The sequence below is a fragment of the Lygodium microphyllum genome, chromosome 9 (assembly GCF_053477565.2).
Source record: "Lygodium microphyllum isolate KBCC chromosome 9, Lygodium_microphyllum_v1.1.10, whole genome shotgun sequence".
Taxonomy (NCBI): Eukaryota; Viridiplantae; Streptophyta; class Polypodiopsida; order Schizaeales; family Lygodiaceae; genus Lygodium; species Lygodium microphyllum.
The window spans coordinates 26,046,145-26,060,982 of NC_141143.1; the positions used below are offsets into that span (position 1 = coordinate 26,046,145).

General features: G+C 39.0%; 1 protein-coding gene across 6 annotated transcripts; it reads left to right on the forward strand.

Annotated features, from left to right (window-relative positions):
• Positions 1-4,214: 4,214 nt before the first annotated feature.
• Positions 4,215-8,823, forward strand: LOC148030885 (transcription factor MYC2-like). 6 transcript variants are annotated; one of them, XM_087684424.1, is made up of 6 exons: positions 4,215-4,627; positions 4,722-4,834; positions 5,947-6,836; positions 7,083-7,358; positions 7,439-7,609; positions 8,217-8,823. In XM_087684424.1, the coding sequence occupies exons 3-6, from the start codon at positions 5,982-5,984 to the stop codon at positions 8,355-8,357; spliced, it is 1,443 nt and encodes a 480-aa protein (XP_087540550.1). In that variant the 5' UTR covers positions 4,215-4,627; positions 4,722-4,834; positions 5,947-5,981; the 3' UTR covers positions 8,358-8,823. The 6 variants fall into 6 exon arrangements, with proteins under 6 accessions (XP_087540550.1, XP_087540549.1, XP_087540553.1 ...); XM_087684423.1 differs by having other exon boundaries at positions 4,725-4,834; XM_087684427.1 differs by having other exon boundaries at positions 5,995-6,836; positions 8,217-8,822.
• Positions 8,824-14,838: the final 6,015 nt, after the last annotated feature.

Below are 14,838 nucleotides of genomic sequence, written 5' to 3' on the forward strand. Positions count from 1 at the left end.
CTTTGGGCACCGTCCATTAGCTTTATTTTCCTATTTTTGGTAGAAAGCAAACTCAAAAGCTAAAAGCTTGTCATATTTTTGTAATTGGGCTATTTTTGAGCAAAAAGATTGGAAATATATATTAAATACATGCTTTGTGAAGCGCTCACACAAGGCATGGGGGAGATTCAACCCAATTTGTCTCTTGTCTCATGTCGTGCTTGTTTTTACATTGGTTTTTGTGCTAAAAAGTAGAGTGCTTTGTTCTTGGGGACCTTTGGGAATTCACTACATGAGCTACCTGCGTCCGATCTGCGCACCAGAGGGATGAGCGATGAGGAGTTGTAGGAGATCTTCACGCATATGTCTCCAGATCAGATGGTTCGATTCAGAGATATGGCAGACCAAGAGTTGTCTCGAATACCACTAGGTCATTCCATTAGATCTACTTTGGTACTCTCTAATGCTTCGGTTTCTAGTAGACAAGGTCAACGCTCCAGACTTGGGCCAGACGGAGGGAGTGATTCTAGGGGATGCTGCGGAGATGTGGAGACGCTGAGCTCGCGGTCCGCTCGAGATACAAGTGCTACTCCTCGCTCTTGTGTAGGTTTCAGAGAGGGTGGCTTAGGTGGTTGTTGTGGAGGTATCAATGCAGTATCTCCATCTCATCGTTCTGTTGGAGTTGTGTCACCTATGGAATTTGTCATACCTATGGGGATGTCTACTCCAGTCACTCCTTTGCTCAGTAGTTCGCAAGTGGCATCCCTATGGGTACTACTCCAAGAGAGCCACCCCCGTGGGCACACCAGATGTACAGGGGTCTCCTAGATATGCCTAGGAGCACGATCACAGGTGGGAGATGACACATCTTAGATATACCTTAGAGGGGTATGGATACCTTGTAGATGATAGGACAGGAGCCGTCATCATGAATGATGAGGGGAGGAGGGTGATGGCTCGTATAAAAGCGTTGTGCCAACAAGTTTTTCAGCACGTCTTAGATCATTAGAAGAACATGACGGAGGGGAGCAAGGACTACATAGTAGCATCCTCGCATGAGAAGTTTTCGGTATCCATTGCAATAGCAGATAGGTTTTCTACATGCTGGATGATGGAGTGCATGTGTGTGTACATGTCCCATAGACAATCGAACGCATGCAAGGCACTTAAGAGTGGGGCCTGAAAGCCCGAGTGGCTAAACATGGATGACTAGTGCCGACTCAAGGAGGAGGCTATAGATTCTCCAGGATGTTGGAGACAACAACGCGAGGCAGTGAGGGCACGACTAGAGGTAGAAGTAGTCCATCATCTTGGGAGTAGTGGCCACACGACTTATCTGGAGGACTTTGTAATTTTTTCTTCTGTTCTTCTCGCTTATTTTTTTGTAATATCACTTGTACTAACAATCGTGGTCCATTCGATACTCCTTTGCGTTGAGACGAGTTTTTGCATGGTGAGGATCTATAGCTCGAGCTTGGATTCATGGAGCATACATCCTCTTCTTTTTTGGTCTTGTGATTTATATAGGCATTTTCTATGCACTATGTTATTATCATCCTTTGTATCTTGCCATGATTCCATGACGCGTTCATAAAGTGATATTGTATTTATTTTATGTATCAGTCTAATGGATTCAAGTACACTTTGCCTTCATTTTAACGACCATTGTACACTTTATATGTAACCCATTTGTAGAATGTAATTCTACCCTACCACAAAAAAAAAAAACTCTCTAAAACCGTCATTATTGGCATTGGAAATTTATTGCACGAGTTGCTATTGGCATTGCTATGTGCATCACAAAGCATCGCTATTAGCGTTGCTATATGCGTTGTTATTGGCATTGAATTTTGTGATGCCAATAACAATGAAGATAGTGATGCCAATAGTGATGATTCTATGGAGACGCTAATACCGATGTGTTTAGCGACGACAGGGCAATTTTTTCGGTGAACATTTTTGTCGCTTTAAACGTTGGTATGAGGCCTGTATCTTGTAGTGAATATGATCTAGTGTAGTATATCCATGTCTAAAACTAGTTTAACTTTTTGATCTCATGCTATGCATCTTAGCCCAATCACTCAAGGCATGGTACAAGATAGATCCATATATCTTTCCCAGCATGTGGCCAATCATAATGGTCCTATAATTTCTAGGTACCATAGGATTTGCAATCTTAAAGAGCCATATAATTATATGGTCTAACTAGCTAGCTAGAAATTTCTCACAAGCTGCTCTATTGAATATATGAGTCAACATTGGTGCCAAGATATCACAAGCATTTGCAAAATGTTTAGCTACTAGGCCATCATGATCATGATCTATCCCATTATTTCACCTCCATATGGGATGTTTCACTCTCTTATTGTGAAAAATTGCAATATATTAACCTAAAGACCAAGGAAAGGGGCATAGGTTGGAACATCATAAATCATACAAGCATATGCATGGCAATCCTTAGGTCTAGTAATCTGTAGTAGCATCAAACTCTCATAAAGCCTCTCCATGCTCTCTTATTATCTTGTACTAAGAACATATAATAAATCTTTGTCTCTAATCTAGATAAGTATTCTTGTTTATTTTTTCACATTAGGCATCTGAAGAGTGTCCTAGCATGCATGTGCATACATACACCAAGTGCCACGTCTCGTTGAGCTCTTACTAGAGGTACACGTGTCTCTCTACAATCATCATCATACCAATTGTTATGTGGGGATGAGTATTGTTGGTGGCATAGTGGATGGCACACTCTATGGAAGGCATGGGGTGTTGAAGCATGTAATATTTCAACCAAATGTTTGGTCGACTCATCTAATAGAATCTATAAGTCTAGCATTGTCAATGAGTTTTGGATTGTAGTATTAGATACATGTGAGGTTGCCTCCATAAAATCATAATGTGGGAACCTAGTTATGGTTGTGCCTCATGTACACAATCACAAGCCATTGTGAAGGTCAAGATAGCATAGTTTGTTGCTATCGATCTACCTAAGATCTCAAAAATCCTAATACTTGGTATTAAGATTGGTGAATCAATCAAGTAATCCATAGTATTTTCTCCCTTGTTATTGTCCCATGATGTGAAACCATCTACTCCTGGCCATTGTGCTAGTCCATCGAGGATAGCTAGGTTATGTGCACTCCCTAATACTAGTAGGTGTTTTCTATATTCCAACAAATCTCTATCTTGGGCTGATTTTAGTAACCCCACCTCATCTAATGCAAGCTCTTGGAACATTTCATTACTTGTCTCATAGAAATCATATTGACTATTACCTGCGTGGGTATTAAAATCTCTTACTAATAAGACATCCACAATACTTTTGAATCTCACGATGTTCTCATAAAGTGATGGATACGGGGACACATCTCTACTGGTAGAGGATTAGCTTGGATATGTTAACTCCAAAAAGGATTGCAATTCGAATGTATCAACACAAGCATATTTCACCACTTCAATGGTCATACTCATGTGAGCTCCGAAGCAACGAATTTGTTGTAAGGTTGTTGATTGCTTGGAAGGTATTTCACCACATCACTCAATGCATATTTGTGCTTGAGAGATGTGAGTTGTTTAACAAAAAATGACTATTGGGGGACCCCAAAATACGGACGTGGTCAATATTGTCAATATAGTTCTACATTGGTGGTGGGCCTAAGGTTGTGGGGAACAAATGAAAGAAAAATAGAGGATGTGATGTATACATTTAGAAGATAACTCACATTTTGATGTTGAATATATTTAGTTTATTAGCATTACTTACAACGGCTTATGCTATTAGAATGGTAAAGTGACGAGGTGATTCTTCATAAGAGATTACTCGAGGTGATTCTTCATAAGAGATTACTCTTGGTTAACTTGAGTTGGTTGGCCTACTTGCTGAGAAGGATTGTAATAATAAGAAGGCAATACTTTGAACATGCATGTGTGCCCTTCTTGACAAGAAAGGCATGTTGTACGTGAGAACAATGGGTTTGTAGAGGAATGAGAGTCCAAGTGGCACAATCGCTCTAATTGAGAACTTGTCGAGTAAGGAACGTGTACCTTCATTCTTTGGCATGCACTTGTAGCTATAGGTCAACCTTGATCTTCCTTTTCAACAAACTTCAACAAAATCAACGAGAGGGGTCAAGCTAATGATACATGGAGGATATTGTGTGCGGGGGTATGTGTGGAGAGAGAGAGAGAGAGAGAGAGAGAGAGAGAGAGAGAGAGAGGAGTGTAGGTGAGCTGCACACACCAAGGAGGACACGAGGTGCACACAATTGCTCGCACAAGCCAAAGAGAGAGAAAAGGGAGAGAGATCATGAGGAAACCATGGAGGTAGAGGGTGGGTACAAGTATCCATCCACCCAACAAGAATTCAATTCACACATGGCAAATCCCCCAAAAGAGAAGGAGAAAAGAACAGAAAGAGAGAGAGATCAGACAGAAAGAGAAGCAGAGGCACCCAACAAAATCCCATAGAAGCAAGAGTACATTCACCGAGAGAGAGAGAGAGAGAGAGAGAGAGAATCTCCTTTTCATGTTTGCAATTGCATACTATAATAATTGTGGTAATAATGGGTTGCCTTTCTGCATGGTCTGGTCATAAACCACCACCCCAATCTTGTCAGAGATTCATCGATCCGTCGATACGAAAACTTTGGTATATCTACATTCAAAGCGGCCCTTGATTCTTCATCACAGTCGTCTCTTCTTGCATTTCCTTCCTTAACCTCTTCTTTTGGCCTGCATCTCAGCAGATCATGTTGTAGGTAGCTAAAGAAGAAGAAGAAGAAGAAGAAGAAGACAACGACGACGAGGCGTGGAGAAGAAGAAGAGGGGACTAAAGGGAAAAAGAAAGACGAATTTGGTAGCTCACGTTTTCCTATGCCTCTGTACATTCTTGCGTGCAATTTATTCTCCCAAAACTTCCAAGAATGTAGAAGTGTGGGTGTGTGTGTGGTAGTACAAAGACAGATCGTGTGTTTTCTGTCTGCCCATTCTTTTACCATTGATGCTCTGCATGATATCATTTCAAGCTATTTTGCTTGCCTCCACAACTTTGTAATGGCCTTTCCTAGTATTTCCTTCAATAGCTTCTTGAAACAACCCATTTCCCTTGCACCACACTCTGACCCATCTTTTAAAAAACTCTTAATACAGTGCAGGACTGAATATGGTACCCTAACAGGAAGTGGGAACTGTCGTCTGGGACTAGCCACATTAATCACAAGGTGGGCACCTCACAGTTACACACCTGCCCAGATAAACTTGTTCCAGCACCACTCTCTTGATGTTTGGCCTGTGTATCAGTATTTGAATTCATGCAGTACCGTTGCAATTTAGAGAAAGCTTGAAGAGAGTCCACTGCATAGGCCTGTTTGATGCCCTCTGAAGCAACTTCTGGTCATACTAGTACCAACATTGTGCCAGGAAGCTGCGAGATGTGCAGATCTTGATCACATTTTCATGATTGTCCTGTAATTAAACATTCAGGCTTTGTCTGAGGAATGCATCCTGAAATTCCTAACCCATACTTCCACTTTATGTTCTGTGAAGTGAGCTACCTGGAACCCGGGGGGTTCACTAGGGTTTACTGTATGGTACCACGTGAGTGTAAGGGTAGTGAATCCCCTGTGACCTGGAAGTCCCAACATGCACTGAATCCGGTGTGTACTGAGAACATGCACAGAAATCGGCCCACATGTGATGCACGCATTCTTGCACATTGCTTTCTGATTATGAAACTGTTCCTTAAAAGGTAACAGGTCTAACAAAATGTTGTCAGCCATCAGACAAGCATGTTGAAGTTAAATTGGACATTACTTGGTAGGCTACCCTTAACATGAATGTGATATGATCGTCATTTGTATGCATGGTTAAACCTGCTAAATGGTAGCCTCTATATTGAAGTAAATTCCAGTGGGCAGCCCTTTTGCAACACAAATAGTTGTGTTTTTGATATCATGAAAACATTTTCAGGTTTTAATTTCCAGATTGCACTAGAAAATTACGGTATGTATATGGCAGGAGATAACACGTCAATGGACAAGTGTGGGGATATATGGTTAGGGAGCACTGCCAATGCTTTGGCTGAAAGTGAAAGAGCTAACATGGCAGGACAACAAATGCATTTAGCAAACAACAAGACCTCATTTGAGATCAGCAGTTTCTACAGTGGGGCTTCCATGCTAGCCATGCCAGACTCCCCAATGAACTCAGGATTTGGGAAGGACTTGCAAAGCTTTCAGGGCATCCTTGAAGACAAATCTCTCAAGAAGTACCACACAAACCCATGTGTCAATGGAGGAGACAATGGACAGAAGGGATATCGTTTCAATGCGGTGTCAACTCCAACTTCTCAGCTGCCGCCATGGACACCTTCTGCTGACTCTGCAGCTTGGAATCATGATGGCACATTGAATGAGAGCCACATCTCCATACCCAATCTTCACAGCTTTTCTGGGCAGCCTTCTCCATTTGGAAGCCAGAAACAAAGGCATGATCATCTATTTGAAGGGATTGGTGACTCTCTCCAACAAGAAAGGACTATGCTGTCTGCAGATCACCAGAGCTTTCCGGACCTTATCATACCGGCTGTTACCAATTATCCTCACCAAAAGTCTGCTTTCATTGACTCTCCTCATGCAACTAGCGGGCTGTCCAAAGAGGTCTCCGATCGGGATGTGAAACAGGAAATGCGTGCTGAATCATCAGATTGCAGTGATCCTATGGAGGATGATGAAGATAAAGGAGCAGCTAGGACAGGACGACGTCATTTATCAAAGAATCTAGTTGCAGAGCGCAAACGCCGAAAGAAATTGAATGAGCGCCTCTATTCGCTGCGTGCATTGGTGCCGAAGATAACCAAAGTATGTCCTTTCATGTGTATTTGAAATTTGATTCATGCAAATGATACACATTAGCATGTTTATGTGTAGAGCTTGAATTGATGAGACACTCATCAGCAGTCCCTGTGTACCTTGTGTTAGAAAGCTTGAAATGTCTGTTGTTTAGACAATGATCAACTGAGAGTGTGCAGAAATTAAACAGTGGCTGTTAGGTAATAAGGAGAAACCATATTGGACTTGAGTGTTTAATTCACATTATCTGAAAAGATGGACAGGGCCTCTATCCTTGGAGATGCAATTGAGTATGTGAAAGAGCTTCAACAGCAAGTCAAAGAGCTACAGGAAGATCTGCTTGAGACAAAAGACGAGGAGAATCAACCCAACCGGGCATCCTCCCTACAAGAGGATGGTGGACAACAACTTGAAGAGACTGGGAATCTTGTGAGAACAGATGAAGTTCAATGCTCTTGGAAAACAGACCAAATCAATGTCTCTTGTGAGGCAAATGACAGGAGGATTGATGACTTGAACCAACCCATGCAGGCAAGCAAAACTATAGTAGTATGTCTTGGAATAGTGCTAAAACTTCAACATCTATTCATGTGGAACATGCTTTATTCCAGGTGGAAGTTAGCAAAGTGGATGGCCAGATCTTCAGCCTAAGGATTTTCTGTGAGAAAAGACCTGGTGTATTTGTTAAGCTGATGCAAGCCTTGGATGTACTAGGGCTTGATGTTTTGCATGCTAATATTACAACATTCCGAGGACTTGTATTGAATGTTTTCAATGCTGAGGTAATTCCAAATTCTTGGACATATCTAACAGTAGCCTTATTATTATATGATAGCTGGAATGGACAGTTGCTCTCTCACATCTGACAGGAGCTTCAATTTGCATGACAATGTATGTCATAAGAATAGTTCCATGGTATCATAGGGAGCTTCATTTGCACAGATGCATATATGCATTTTGGATAAAATCCATGTGCATTTTGTTAATTCAACATTGGAGTTATTGGATGAGTCATACCAATTTCTGAGGATGTGCTTGTTGCTGTATGTCATAAGAATTATTCCATGGTATCATAGACAGCTTCATTCACACAGATGCATAGCCTTGGACAAAATCCATGTGCATTTTGTGAATTCATCATACGAGTTCTTGGATGTAATCATACTGATTTCTGAGGATGTGCTTGTTGCAAGTTCACCATTGGACTTGATAAAGGTAATTTCTCAGATAAATACATGTGCTTGTTGTGGATTCATCATAGTAAATGCAAATTTTTAGACAGTAGTAGCATGTTCTGAAGAAAACAGAAGACTGCTTTGAAACTCTTCAGATGCTGCAGGTCAACTGGACAGATATCTAACGGAACCTTGATCTATTTATGATGCCCAGATTAGGGATAAAGAGTTGATGCAAGCAGAGCAAGTTAAGGAGTCTCTGATGGAAATGACATCTTTATGTGATTCTCGTAATACATGTATGCTAGGAGATCTTCCTTTGGAGAAAGATCTACTGGCTCCTGTCACTTTGTAGATAATGTCCCTCTGGTTGTAGCCAAATTGGAAGACCAAGCTTGTGTCAGAGAGGACTTGGGAACTTTCATATTCTGCATTAAATCAACTTAAGGTTTGGATTAATAAGTAAAGGACGGCCATGTCATGCTATACATGCCAGCTGGGTACTTTGATGGATGCAGCAAAGGGTGTGAGTCAATCCTGTTTAAGTTCATCCCTTGAGCAACATCAGACTTTTCAACCCTTGATAATCAATTCTCAGCTATAGAATATAAAAAATAGTAGAAGGGAATATGCCCTATTGCACCCCAGTGACCCTTGAGCACTGGCAGAAGCATGTACGAACTTGAGCTGTTATAAAGAAGTCTAGTATGCTATTACTCAGGTTTATCAGACCTTTATATTACCATCCAATCTTTCCTTTTTTGTTTATATAACAATACCTACTAGGAATGAAAATTATGAAGATTAGAATGGAATAGCTGAAGTAGTATCAGTAAGGTTAATTCATGCGATTTTAGATTGTGATTTTGTAATTTTAATTTTAGGCTTGTTGTGGCTCATAGTATAATGCATGATTGCTTGTTGGATAAAATGGACTACTTATTGATCCAATCTAAGGTCTTTAAAATGCAATATTTATCAGGATTGCACAAGTCTCCCATTTTCAGAATGATGTCAAGGTGGAGATGGGTTGATGCACATTGTTTTAATGAGTAATCATTATCTTCTTTTTCAGTTTATGATATTACTTCTTCAATTGCTTCCTACACAAGTATCTTTGCACTTATTGAACCACATTGCACTACTTTGTGCAATGGCTAGTATTACAAAGTTTTTGGAATTAATAACATAAAAAGAAAACATTTTCCCATTGATCTAAGGTCTGAGATTGCCACTTGGAGTGTTGAAATATTCATAGTGTTAAGAAACACAAGCATAATGGGGATGAAGTGGATACTATGGTAGATGGAGACGGACAAGGCACTGTGTGATGGAAAAGCTTTAAGAGGGAATACACAGAGAATGGCAAGAGGTTGGGAGGCAATGGCACACAACTTTGCACAATAAAGTCCACACTACTTCATTCACTTGGCTCCTTTTAAGTATGCATCATCTTAGTTGTGGAATACAAGCGCTCACTACTTGCATATATTGTGCATTTAAAGGCCAACACAATTTTTTTGGCTCTAGTCCCTAGGGCTAAAATGTATTGCATCCCAAGGAGCATTGGTAAACATAGTGAAACATAGCATAGTGTCTACGTCATTAGTGCTAAGAGGTGGTTTTATTAAACAAAGTAGATGAAGATGAACATCTAGAATTTCTTACATCAGTTGTGGTTAGAAGCTAACATGAGATATGAACCAAAAGTGATGCTCTAAAGTTCTTGCATCAATAGCTTTCTTCGTAGTGATGTTTTCTTTTTGCTCCTTTTAACATTCATGTTGCACATGGTCAACTAGTTCCCACGTTTCCATAGGCTTAACAAAGTCCCAAATAAGGCAATAATTCTTAGATCCCAATAGCTATAACTCTCAAAACATGTCCTTGAAGTACCACACCACCCATTCAAAAATTAAGAGCAAAACCGCCCCCCCCCCCCCCCCCCTCCCAAACCCAAAATTCACCTCTATTTTTCAAGCTACTTTCCACCCTTCTCACTGCCTAACATTACCAAAGATTATTATGATAACTAATTTTTCATGGAAAGCACTCTTAGAAAAACAAAATAAAAAGAAAGGAAGCACTCTTCAAGCATTGCATCTAAGGGTTCTCAATGAGAGTGCTATCGATTGGCTCCTTTGCTAGTCCATTGCTTGAACAACCCGCATTTTCTTAAACTTGAACTTATGTTAGAATGATGGAGTGTGAGAGGGGGTATAAGAAAGAGGGTTGAGTGAGGAATGGAGTCTTTTCTCCCTTCTCTTTTTTCTCCCTATTCATGCTTCTATTTAAGCTTGAAGAGTGCAACGAAGCTTGCATGTATCCATGGATAAGGAGCAAACTAGGGAGCTATGTGAAGGAGTCCAAGCTTGGAGCTTATTAGCAAAGGAAAGGGGAGCTCAAGGTAAGTGGTTGAGCTTGCTAGATGATGCTTCAATAGAGTCATCTTCCACATCACAACAGAAAGTCCATCCACATGGGTTAGCAAAGATATCAACATTTGGGTCACCTAAGAATTAAAGCTTACTACTTTTTGTGAGTGCACATGATGAGGCTTATCACTAGAGGGAGTGCTTGAGAGCATCTCCACGAAGTGAAGTGAGCATCATCTTACAAGAGGATGGAGAAGTAGAGGCTCAAGAACTCAAGGTCCTCTAATGGATACTTGTCAAAGAATGTATTTCAACATATGCACATAGGTTTCACATCTAGAAATTTGAAATGAGATATGAAGGGCCATATGCTCGTAAAGGCCTCCTATGAAGTGATGTCTTCAAGACTTGATGATAGGATGCAACTTCAAAAGATATAAAATAGTGTTAGCAACAACTGCTTCTCAAAAATTGCGATTGAACTTTCACCCTTATTGTAGAATGGAGTGGGAATCTTTATATTCATCTAGTTCTTCCACTTAACAACCATGTTTCTCTTACGGGATCTAAGGAACAAAGAACTATGCTTAACATTGCATTCTAATCATTGATTGAAACAATGTGAAAACTAAGTCAATCAAGACTTGTGTATTCAACTAGGAGTAATGACCCTTGATTGGATGTTAATGGTTCCCATAATTGATATGAAAAGAGCATTCATTGAAAACTTTGGAACATTGATGACACCTTTGGTATTGATGTGATAATAATCAAAAGACTCTAGCAAGATGTTTATTGTGGCCTTCACTAAGTAAATCAATGTGCTCGTTTTTATGAGTTAGTGGTTGTGCTTCTACATACAAAAGTGGCACCAATTTTTACCAATAAAATCATTTGTAACGGGTGGATGTTCCATAGGCCATTTAGGATATGTTGAATCTACATGTTTGAGTCATGAATGTTGTCTTGGAATGAAGCTCAATAATGTTAATGCATATGTTCTAAAAGGTATTAAACACCCTACACATACTATCAATTTTTTACATAAGCTCATCCACCATAAGCTATTGGGATTATACACAAGGATGATTTGATGTGCTCTTATTCTATCAAGAGTTTTTGTCCTCCTCAATGGTTTTAACTTCTATTTCTCACATAGTTGGCTCATACTCAAGCTCCAAAAAACTATCTATACCTCTCTACTCAATCTTGATGAATGGAAGAAAGTAAAGATGGCTCAAAGGTTGTAGCAAACTCACCAATCTTATCTTTCTCACTGCAAGCTATCTACATGTTAACCACAACAACGAAGGGGAATGTAGGTCAAAACAATAGCATTATGTGCCAAAATGAATTTTAGAAAGAAGTGTATTCCTTGGATCATCTTGTAATATTTTAGGCTTTGTTATTCAAAGAAATGCATAGCCACACTATTATTGTAATATCATCGATATTACTTAGGCACAGTGTGGGTTTTAGTTTTAAAAGAGTGTGTCTTCCATTTGGAGTTTTTGAAACTACCTTTGGAGTTTTCAAAAGAAATTCAAAATTTTTGGAGTACTTTGGAATATGTTTGGAATTGATAGAAAACAAGAGACATAAATTGTGATGTTGTAGATTCAAACAACATGATAATATTTAGATGGGTACATCAAAGATGCTACAACACAAAAGATTTCATTAGCAAATGTACTAAACCATGCCAACACTACTTGTCATACAAAAAAGTGATGATCCACATTCAAACTATGTGAAATTTCTAGGATGGGTATGTAAAAGAATAGTCACATAAAAGATATCAATATTCATAGAAATAAACCTTACTAGCATCACTTGTCATATTAAACTACAAGATCTTAATAGAAATCACTCCAATGAGTGTGTTCTCAATAATAAGCCTTGTAAGTATTTCTTATTGTATAAAACTTGCATGAGTTGTTGTGGACAATAAACCACCCAAATAAGATGTTATCATATAAATCTATCATTAAAAAACATCATGAGTCAAAGTTAGCCTTTTCAACACAAAAGATCTCCTTATTATAATACTAAACCACCCATGCAAGAGGTGGTTATTCTATACTATATACTCTTGATCTCATTAGCATCCAAAATGTCCACCCCCCAGCGGAAAACTTGTGCACATTGCCATTCTATCATGGACTTGATCACCTATTTGACCATGTCCTCACCAAAGGTGGTGATGATGCTAAAGGCATGCATATCTAGTGAGCATGATTATCTCCAGCATATCTAGTTGGGCCATATTAGGACCACTTGTGTGTTGAATTATTTACCAAAAACCAAATCATCCTCCCTTAGCTTTTGAATGCTTTCAGTAGTGTATCCTAATCTACACAATCAGCTTCATCCAGCATAGTAAAGAGTGCCATATTTGTAAATTTCAATGTTTTTTGTACCAAAGCTCTTCAACGTTTAGAGGCACCATCCTATCCAGGTTGATTATGCAACAATTAAACCATATAAAATATTATTATCTTGTTCTTGCATATCAAAGATATTATATTTGATACCTTGGAAAATGAGAGTTGAAAAGGTTATGGGCTTGAATGGCAATAGTGGTACTTGAAAAATGCACTTAAAGGACAATGATTTCACCTCACTGCAAGTTTAAGTCTTGCATTTAGAGAGATTGATGTGTTAGTCCACATATTAACAATAAAAATCAGGTATTGAGAAGTAATATGGCTTAAGACGACTTATGAATTAACCTTTTATAGTTGAGAACAAATCTAATAAACTCATTTGTAATTGTTTATGGAGAAATGCTTATGTGTAGGAAAGAGGAGGCCTAAAAGATTTAGGCATCTAAAAAGAAAGATAACTTGAGAAAGTAAAGGAATAAAAGAGACCTATGAAAGGTTATGTGACCATACCATAACATAGTGGAGTCTTCAATTAACTTTTGGAATAAATAAAGTAAGTGATAATTGCAAACTATGTGAATAATGTCCTCATAATGCTAATGTAGCATAAAATTATTTGTAATTACTCCATGATTCACAAAAAATATACAAATTTCTTAGTTGCAGTCATTATCTACACACAAAATGAGTCACAATACAAACATCATAGGTGACTCTAATCAACAATGGCAATGGGTTTTATGTGTCTATGCCAACTAAGCACAAAGTGCACATCCCTTAGAGAGAGTGTGGGAGACTATAGCGTCAGGCTGCACAACCTTTTCTTCTAATGCCACATCCAAAGACTCAACTAGAGCTATTTTCTTTTCTACTTCTCTTGATATATTGTGCCTTCACTTCTTGCTACATCTTCTAAATCAAGAGCACATTTTTCCTAATTCTTCCAAATGAACATTGATGTTGGGTATAGAGGGACTATCCCCAACTCTGACATTGAATCTAGCCTTTTTAAGAGAAATAATTTCATCCTCGAATATATTTGTCCCTTTAGCAATAGGCCAAATTGATGGCAATATGGGAACACATTGATATTTTTATCAACATCCTAAGTGTGTTCAACATTATGGTTGCAAAACCAACATCATTAAGGGATCAACTTGTCTTGGAATTTTCTATTAGACCAAAAGCAAGGTACATTCAATCTTGAAAACTTGCTGCCAATTGAATGTGTACATCTCTTCTTCTTCACCATCTTGAAACATTTCTTTTGGAATGCAAAGGCATTTTGTAGGCAAAGCCCATAACCTTTTATGCTCATCTTCTTCAAGGACTACTACACATTGGTCGTCATTACTACCACCATCATCCAACACCTCCTCCACTAAGTCAAAATTTGCACTCTCATGCCGAGCAAACTTGAAGGTTTTTAACAACATCAGCCTGTAGACATTCTCTTCCTAGACTCCATAACATAGCCTAGTTTGTGGGCACTGCAACTATACGTGCTCTTTCTTTTCCTTTGCAATGGTTTCTTGTTTCCATTTAGAACTGGTTCACCATAAAAAAGATTACCTGCCAACTACACTTTGGACCATCCATGCAACACATGTTGAGGATGGAGTATTTCGAGTGAGTACCATGTTTAATAGGATGTCCATGTCTAGTCCATTTCCATTGAACTTCCCCATCATGAATGCCAACTGATGAGAACAATGAATGTATAAGTTGATCAGGTCCTTTACACATGCATCGTACAAAGTTTTTTTTTCCCCCATCCTCCCCAACCAATCAGCTTGCATGTATGCTCTTTAAAAAAAAAGTATTTAACATTTGAGCACACTCCCAAGGGGTTGGATGTACTTGTGATTGCCACCAAGCCTTTTAGAAGCTAAGAAAAAACTATTATATAGATTTTGAAATAGAAAAACGAAAATATACATGAGTGTGGTTTTCAATGACCATTGCAACAAAGCTTTGACGTTCTCAATTGTTTATGGGATTACCACCAATGTCTAATATGGAATGCATTATTCTTTACTTTCTCGTGTGTTTGAGAAAGCCATCATTTTTCACA

Coding starts and splice junctions, on each gene's coding strand:
- LOC148030885 (XM_087684424.1), top strand. CDS start 5,982: ATGTATATGGCAGGAGATAACACGTCAATGGACAAGTGTGGGGATATA. Junction 6,837..7,082: donor TGGTGCCGAAGATAACCAAA/GTATGTCCTTTC, acceptor TTATCTGAAAAG/ATGGACAGGGCCTCTATCCT. Junction 7,359..7,438: donor ACTTGAACCAACCCATGCAG/GCAAGCAAAACT, acceptor GCTTTATTCCAG/GTGGAAGTTAGCAAAGTGGA.